At 40.6% G+C, this 9,507-nt stretch overlaps 1 protein-coding gene across 1 annotated transcript; it reads right to left on the minus strand.

Moving 5' to 3' along the window:
- Nucleotides 1–3,298: 3,298 nt before the first annotated feature.
- Nucleotides 3,299–9,054, minus strand: LOC127608158 (MAP kinase-activated protein kinase 2-like). The gene is made up of 10 exons (XM_052077085.1): nucleotides 8,328–9,054; nucleotides 7,190–7,329; nucleotides 5,955–6,019; nucleotides 5,802–5,881; nucleotides 5,606–5,732; nucleotides 4,663–4,738; nucleotides 4,462–4,586; nucleotides 4,142–4,227; nucleotides 3,979–4,059; nucleotides 3,299–3,907 (listed from the first exon to the last, which is right to left on the minus strand). Exons 1-10 carry the CDS (start codon nucleotides 8,577–8,579, stop codon nucleotides 3,725–3,727), a joined length of 1,215 nt encoding a protein of 404 aa, XP_051933045.1. The 5' UTR covers nucleotides 8,580–9,054; the 3' UTR covers nucleotides 3,299–3,724.
- Nucleotides 9,055–9,507: the final 453 nt, after the last annotated feature.

The raw sequence follows: 9,507 nt of genomic DNA on the forward strand, positions 1-9,507 counted from the left end.
TATTTATTTAATTATAATTAATTTATCATTTAAAAAATAATTACTTATTTTAACACATTCTAACAAAATATCATTTATCCCCATTCCAAAAACGATTCATAATTAATTCAAGATAATACTGAATGATAAATAAAATACAAAATGAATATCAAAAGAATATCTAAGATATCTTCTTAACATTTTAATTATAGCTTTTTATATATAATGAATATAATTATGATTTGCCAATTATTTAATTACATACATAAAAAAGTTTAAATGTCCAATTGATTGCATGAATGAGGTCATTATAAGTTTCACATTTTATAATGTAATTTCTAAAATAATTTATTAATAAATAATCCACTTATAATTTAATCAAATAAATAGGCATGTTAATGCATACTATATGTAAGGTGGGTTATGATGAATAATTGTTTTTAATTCATCCATTTTAATTAATATAAATTTATTGTTATTATTTCATCAATTATTTCATAAAATACATCTAAGATCTACAAGGTGGAGATTTAAGATTGGTTTTAATAATAATTACATGATTATGAATCTTTTGGAGCAAGCATCTTTAGTCAGATAAGCGATTTACTATTATGTACAAGAAGTTGATGAAGTCAACCAAATAGGGTGTTTATAGAGGCATTCTTGGGGTGTTTGGCTTGGTTTGGTTTTTTTTTTTTGGGGGGGGCGATTGAATAAATGCACACCACCGCATTCAGTTTTTGTGACCAACAACTATTTTGAAACAGTAACTTGGAACTCTGTGACGCCTCCATTCAAGTAAACAGAGACTTGATGCAGCTTTCACGACAACATCCTTTCTAGTTATTTTAGTTCGTAACTGCGCTATTGCCACGTAGGAAGGTGCAGGTGTTTGACTGGCCTGCCTGCATTCCAAACATGTGTCTTTTCAATCGGTACAGTAAGACACTGGGCATTGCCAGTAATGAAAAACAACTGTATCTCAAACAAAGTGATATGCATGGATAAAAAATAAAACGGGAAAAAAATACCACAGAGATAAAACCTTAATGGTAAAGGGGAAAAAAATGCTCTAAAGTGTAAAACAAGGGCTGGGTTTCATGATAAATTGAAAGCTAAAGAGCGAAAATAATCCACCTAAATAGCATTGTAGCTACTGCCGTGTATTCTTCATGAACTTATCACTGGATGTCTATTCCATGGTGTGAATTTAAACTTGAGCCTCTTTTGCAAACAAACAAGCTAAAATTCCTTTGCCTTGGCTAGAACAGTTAAACCCTAAGTCAGCTCACAACTGAAGAGACACGCGGTGGCAGCGTAACAGCAAGGTATGCAAAAGTCTCTTTTGTTTGACATCTTGCAGGAAAGGACTGGGAGAATTTGCAAGTTGCCAGAAATATGAACCGGTCCCACAGTAACATGAAGGATGTTTTGAAAGTCGCACACAGCTAATGCTCGAATGGAAAGTACAGACACACCCAATGACATGAGAGACTATTGTTTCCAAAAAGGTGAACTGCCAAATCAAAGAAACAGTGCATGCAATTGCTATTGTGCAGCTTATATGCATGCTTGTGTGAGACGAATGATTGGTGCAAAATCGGAGTTTTATTAAAGTGACGTAGACGTAGTGATGTGTGCTTTGTAGGAGTGGGTCAAAAGGTATCAGATGACAAGGCTGCTTGTCGTTTACAGCGGCGTCAAACTTCCCTGCATCGGAGAACAGGTGAGCCGTGACCTTTGGAATGCGAGCCCGAGGGCACCTTGACGTCAATTTCAGTCGACAGCGTCATGCGGTACAACGTCAACATGGCAGCCCCGTGATTGAAAATGTTTTACATTTTACATAACAGCAAGCAGGCCTTTTTCAAAATCTTGCATCCGACAAAAATTCCATATCTAAAAAAAAACTAAAACTAATACTAAAACTAATTCAAACTAAACTAAAACAAAGCATTAAAAAAACTAACAATCCTGCGATAAAAATGAATTAAAAGTAACTAAATTAAAAAAAAATCAAAACAAAAACAAAACTAACTGGAATGAAAAATCCCAAACGAGTGTAACCCTTGGACTCCACAAACACTCAACACGATCCCCTGCTCCTCTATTTACATCCGCCAACTGTGCATGTTTCAGTTGTCCAACTAATTGGACAAACTCTGTGTTGACCATGCACATTTTGAACATTTATTATTGTCAGTGAAATGAGCATAATGGGGAGAAAAACTAACACTTAACCCACCCCATACCACGGGATCGCGGAGGATACTTTTTTTTACAGACATCCAGTAATCAGGCTTTACATGACTTTGATTGAAAGCTCCGGGACTAGATTTGAATTCAAGTCCAACTCTGGACTTGAGACGTAGGTGCCCCAAACGTGAATGAAAATGTGTCATGACAGCTGACAAAGACTTCTGAAGTCCATTAGTGATGCTTTGAGCCACATGGTCAATCTCCTCCAGGCTGCATTGCAGAACCTGAATTTAAGTTAATCCTCGATGTCTCATCTGCCACTGTTACTCCATGCCAATACTCCCAACCGCTCTTGGAAACGCAAGCGTCATCACATACATTTTAACAGTTTCAAATCCACTGAAGATTGCAGTTCATTGGATGCCGTGATCATAAACAACACAATGGGTACACCTGCACAATTTGAAACTATTAATTTCAATTACATTTTCACTCCTCCTCCTGAAATGGATCCAAATATTTTTAAATAACTATATTACCATAAGGGCGGCCCGGTAGCCCAGTGGTTAGCACGTCGGCTTCACAGTGCAGAGGTACCGGGTTCGATTCCAGCTCCGGCCTCCCTGTGAGGAGTTTGCATGTTCTCCCCGGGCCTGCGTGGGTTTTCTCCGGGTGCTCCGGTTTCCTCCCACATTCCAAAAACATGCGTGGCAGGCTGATTGAACACTCTAAATTGTCCCTAGGTGTGAGTGTGAGTGCGAATGGTTGTTTGTTTCTGTGTGCCCTGCGATTGGCTGGCAACCGATTCAGGGTGTCCCCCGCCTACTGCCCGGAGACGGCTGGGATGGGCTCCAGCACCCCCCGCGACCCTAGTGAGGATCAAGCGGTACGGAAGATGAATGAATGAATGAATATATTACCATATTTTTCATTCACCATTATAAACATCAATTTTCCATAGTTTTTTTAATTAGGGTTGCCTACCTCAGTTGACTTTGGGCGAGGCAAACAACCATATAACTTATTTTTAACCATAACCACTACTAGCAGAGGGATGAATCACATGTTAAAATTACACTGTGGTCCATGAAGTTTCATATACAAGAGAAATCTGATCACATAAAGCATTAAAAGTGCCATTTTATTTGGAATACTGCACAGTACCTTTGCATTCGTGACAATAAAATGCTTCTCTTAATATTCATATAAAGTATATGCTGAGCACGGTACAGGAACAACCTGTCACAGTTGTGCTGTGCTGTCAAGACGAATGTATTGTGCGTTCCCCAAAAAGTGACATCATTTGAAATATGAACATCTGACACTGAAAAGATTTATGAATTACCGTACATTTCTAACATAGATTTTAACAGCAAATGTCAGTCTTCACACTGAAAAATAAAATACTGAAAGCGCTGGTATATTGCGCCCCACCTTGGTTCTATCTATTGAAGAGAATTAAGCTGGTCAAACTATTGACCAGCTGCCACTGGTTATTAAACGTCAACACATTTGACTGTAATGTGATTGTAATGATACACTTTCATCATAATTTCCCCTGGTCAGAAAAATGAGTATTTGTGTTACAATTAAAATGAGTTTCATCCTCTGCGGGCAGCGGCCTCTTGCGTCTTTTATTGAGCAGAGGGTTGTTGGATGTGTCCAAGTCTTTAATCCTAACCTGTTCGTAATCAACACGCATCGTGGCCAAGGCACTGGTCATTCCCTCCTGATGGACACAAAACAAACCACCTGCAATTTTCTCCCTTTTTTTCGCAACTTGCGAAACATCACTCTCACCTTGACGTCATCCCACAGCTCCTTGTCCTCCGTCAGAACACGAGGGGTGTGGAGAGGAGTGAGCGGGACCGCCTTGGACTGCTGTATTATCGATACACATGTGTCTGAGAATAACATGGAGACACGAAAAAAAAAGCGCGGTGTGTGTGGATTGTCAACTTACGCTGATCCAAGGGTGGCTCATGAACTGACCGATCGTCATCCTTTCACTAGGGTCGGTCTTCAGCAGCTGGATGATGAGTTGCTTGGCTGCGAGAGGACAATACGGAGAGAAGTCCTTATGAAATGGACTCTGTGTGATATCAAAAACATCATCTGGACAAAACAGACAACTTTTCCAGCACTATCAAAAAAAGCATTCACGGCAAAAGCAATGAAGTAATGCGGTAGTTTTCCCGTCTGTGCAAAAATCATCCAATTATGGACAATTTAGAGTTTTCAATGAAACTAACGTGCATGTTTTTGCTAGTTTAAAGGTCTGACCCTCCTCTGAAACGTCCGCCCACTCAGGGAGGGGGAATTTGTATTGTCCCAGTCGAATGCGCTGCTTCATCCCAGGAGAGATGGCCTGGCCTGTGTTGGAGTAGAACGGGGGGAATCCACACAGCCTGAGAAGACATGGTAGCATCAGTGATTTCCTCTCAGCTTCGCATTTTATACCCACACGAGAGACGTGACACTCACAGAATGTACATGATGACACCCAGAGACCACATGTCACATGACTTGTCGTATTTTTCTGGGCCGAGCACTTCAGGGGCTGACGGGACGGATGAAACACATCGCACATACGACAAAATGTATGCAATGCTGTCAATGAGCTCAACGTGCGAGGAAATTAACGGTGCCTTAGAACGGCACGTAGCAACGCAGATACTGTACTCCAATACAAATACGCCCCCTGGCGGCTGATAAACATATTGACGAAAAATAGAAAGAAAGTCAAAGTGAATAAAACGTTTTTAACCCTGGAGAACCCAAGAACCATTTTCTTCTTTGGAAAATGATGAATTTTACATTAAATGACTGCTATATGTTCATTGAACACCAAAATATGTTTTTACAAATATTTAATGCTTTAATCCTAATTGAGGATTAGGGCCAAATTTGACCCTTTGGGATTTAAAGGTAGCATTTGAGTAGCAGAATTTATAGGGGCCAAATTGGACCCCGTGAGTTCTCCAGGGTTAAAAAGCGTCACCAACAATAAATGCACATTTCCGATGAAATAAAAGCACTATAATGGACAATTCAATATTTTGAAAAGTAAAAGTATATTCTGTTAAAATTATAGTTCCCATCTGAATTTTACAAATTATGATTAAAAATGACAAACAACCACACAGCTTTGCCTTAGGAAACACGCATATCTTTTTTTTTTCAACTGTACGCGAATTTTCAGTCTTCGCAGGAGCTCTGCTCGACTGCATGTCGTTTTTTGGTCAAGACGCACCTTTATTTCGATTCAGAATTAGACGTGATGAAAATTCAATTCATACCAAGTTCTGTGCAAAGAAGAAGATAATTATTCAGCCCATAGAAGAAGACGAACGGGATGCACATTACGCCGCAGTGACAAGATACTCACAACTAATACTTCTGCTTTTCTGCGATGCAATGAACTCACCAACATAATAAGGAGTGTAACAGGGAGTTTGCAGGGAATTGTGCTGCGTGGTCTCCTTTGCGAAGCCAAAGTCAGTCAGTTTGAGTGATGCGTTGGTCTCCTTGGTGCTGTACAGCAGGTTCTCAGGCTGAAGCCACGGTGACAAAAATGTCGGCCCAATCGTAAATAATTGAGTTTTGATCATCTGGGGGCTTACCTTTACATCCCTGTGAGCAATGTCCATGCGGTGGAGGTAGTCGATGGCCAAGCCTATGTCCCGCATAATTTCGGATGCCTCTAATTGGACAGCCGTAATGCAGATGTCATGTCACGTCGGGGCCGCGTGAGGCTTTTATGAAACGTGACCCACCTCTCTCAGTGAAGGCCTGGTCCCCTCTCGCCTGAATGCGACAGAACAACTCGCCTCCCTCCATGCTGAAACACAAAAAGATGAGCACTGAGGCAGCAGAAACCCGCTCCCAATTCGCCATGATGACAAAACAATGGTGCCGTTTTGTGCAAGGGGGTACTCGGTTTAGAACGGAGTTATGAGTTGCTAATTTGGATGCAATTTAGCAATGAAGCCATCAGGATTTGTTCTGCCTTGGGGAACAAATTTTTTTGGATGCATGATCCTCCCCTTCTTGTGTGATTTTGATATTTTTCCAGCTCTGCATAAACTTGGTGAATTTTTACTTCCTGTAAACTCCAGAGTCTTGATTAAGGTGTTGGTTGTGGAGAACGACCTAATCGGGGGGTTTTCCACCCAAAAAAGATTCACAATTGCTTATTTTGCTCTGATGTTTGTGATGGTTACTCCACCAAGTTATGTTAAATGTAGTCGACTATTCACATCCAAATCTGTTCTGTTTATACGAGGGTCCAAATGATTACATCGAACAATATTAGTTGTTTTGAAATCAATAAAAATCGGGGAAAATTGGCTTTTTTGAACACATTAACACACTACTACATAAGGCAAAGATAATGACAATCAAACATTCCTATTCCTAAAATGGGTTTAAAAAAATTGGAGTATTTTTGCCAATTTTTCTCTCTGTTGTAAAGTAAAACAAACACTCAAGGACATTGTGCTGTAAAACAGTCAAATGTTCGGCCTGAAATTCACATCTTTGTTGTTGTAAATTTTCAGTGTCCAAAAAACAAATGACTTATTTTTAATATGTTTATATTTATATTTTATATTTATTTCTATACTTATTGTGTTCTACTTTCTCCCGTTCATAATTTTGCTGCTGTAAATTGGGAATTTCTCCATGTGAGATAAATGAAGGTTTTCTTATCTTTTTTTAAATTATTCGGGTTGTTAAAATATCTGAATCTGCATTGGCCTATGAGTTGCGCCCTACTTTAGAATTCAAATAATAAATTGACATGGTGAATAACCTATGCTAAAGCTACAGCAAAGGCATAATTACAATAACTATTTGTATGAAGAACAGTTCGACGCCTTCAATTCAAAGCAATCTCAATAGGACGCACTTGCAGTTATACGCCATCGCAAGCTGCAATTCAAATCATGAACACCCTTCATAAATGATTCAAAATGGAGCACGAGTGTGCCACAGTGCAGGAAATACTGACCACTCCATGACGATGAGGAGACACTTCTTCCCCTTGTGCATGTTCTCATACAGGCCGAGGATGCGGACCACGTGTGGACCACCCGAGACCCTGGCATGCAACTCCACCTCACGGCGGGCTTTTGGTGTGTCGTACAAAATCTGAAAAAAAAAAAAAAAATCCACAGACATGATACAGGAGGAGACGTTAAAAAGGTTCTTTACAATATATTCAACGCGCCCATGCTAGCCTGAACGCGGCATTCTGATCGATATTGTGTTTGTGGAATATAAAATAAGCAGAAAAATCCGCCCGATTTGATCTGTCTGGAAGGTTGCCATTTTGCATTGTTCTGCCACTTGCTGTCAGCTGAAAATGACACCACAGTGCCTACGGGCCGAGCTTGTGAACTCAAATGATGGTCATTGTCTATTCCTGTATAGTTTTAAGTTGCAATATCACCAATCGCCACTAGATGGCGGAAATTTTATTTGCACTCACACTGGCTCTGTGCTACGATATAAGCAATAACAAAAACTTGCAGAACAAACAGTGCCTCAATCATAAAAATATTGAGTGAATTGGGGGGGGGGCGGGGTGGAAAAAAATGCACTCAATGAGTTCTTTCACTTAATTTTGGTTTGCAGCTCAGCAGTTTTGCGCCATCCCTGAATGTTAATTTTTATGCAAGAGAACAGGGATGGCGCTTCACCAGGCAAGGGGGGAGCGCTATAGCCCCCTCAGAAATCAGTGTGTCCCCTGTTAAACCCCTCCTGCATTTTATTGGATATTCCCAAAATAATTTCTAAATTATTGTTAGAGTTTGTGTTTACTTTCTGATTATTCAAACCCTTTGCTGTTAAAGGCTGGATATTTCACAAATGCAGACATGTATTATGAAATACAGTATATGATACACGAAGAGCATGCATTTGGTCCATCTTTAACCCCCATGTGGCATTTTAGTCATTCAGCTGGTTAGCAAGTGCGTGACACGATTTGACAGCCCAAGCACCCGATCCACCCATCCCCACCCGGGGTGGGGATGGGTGGGCCACCCCAATACTACGGATGTAAAATTCTGGCCCCCTCCTCATTAAAGTTGCTCGTCCCTCCTCTGATTCGTGTGCCTCCAGTGAGAAGACGAGTGCTAGAAAACCTTGAGGGCGCATTTGTGTCCAGTCTTCTTGCAGAAGCATTCCAGTACTTTGCCGTTGATTCCCAGGCCGAGAACGTGCGCTGTTATCTTGTAGTCGTCAGTCACCGCGTTTTTCCTCAACTTGATTTGCGTCACGTGAGCAGCAGGCTGCAGGTCGGAGACGGCGGCGAGGCTGCTGCTGCTGCTGCTGCTGCCCGCGCCCCCGGAGTCACATCCGGGTAGAGTGGCCCCCGCCCCAGGCTGCGCAGTCATCCTCCGTGCGTTCTCTTACTTGATGTTATTGTGTGCGCTTGCTCCGCTGCTTAACATTTGGCATTACAACTTCACCTCAGCACGCCCTCGGCAACTATCAACACGAAATGCAGCATACCAGTACACCAAAAAATCCTTATTGCAGAAAAAAGGGACGCAGGCGTGCAAAGTCCCCCCAAAAAGTATGTTAAACGGACACTAAAGCCGAATGTAATCATAATAAACCAATAAAAGACTGAAAAGCGGTCAATAAAGATGCTCCTAACGACAGGATGTGCTTCCCCCTGCAGGACTTCGACATCTCCAATTCAATGACGTCACTTTGATTCGAAGGCAGCCAGCTTCTTAAAGGACCAACAACGCACAAATACAGATACAAGGTCTCATTTTATGGATGTTTTTAAACAAAGAAAAATATTACGGTAGCAATATGCACTTATGAATGAAGTGCTGTCTGTCTGTCTCTCTCTCAATTTTGTGATTGAGTTTTTTTTTTGGGGGGGGGGGTATCTTTTTCGGTGTTTATAAGTTGTTTGTTGTGTGGCATAGGTTTTTAGGAGTTATTTTGGTGAGTAAGATTTTTTTTTTTCGTGGGTATGAGAATTTAGTGTGGGAGACTTTTTTTTTGAGCATGAGTTTTTTGGCGGGTGTGAGAGCTTATTTAGTTTGTGTGAGTTTTTTTTTGTGAGTGTTTACTTGATTTACAGCTGCCGCTGTTGTGAAAGCGCTATATAAATCAGCATGTATTGTATTGTATTGCATTGTATTGTATTGATTTCGGTGAGGGTGATTTTTGGGGGGATGGGTGTGGGGGCTTTTGGTGTGTCTATGTGTGTCTGAATATGTGAGATTCTTATGTGTGAGTTTTTAAAAATGTGTGTGTAAGAGGTAAATGAAAGTATAATATCGCTATGTTTTACTTGCAGTA

Source organism: Hippocampus zosterae, chromosome 9 (assembly GCF_025434085.1).
Source record: "Hippocampus zosterae strain Florida chromosome 9, ASM2543408v3, whole genome shotgun sequence".
NCBI lineage: Eukaryota > Metazoa > Chordata > Actinopteri > Syngnathiformes > Syngnathidae > Hippocampus > Hippocampus zosterae.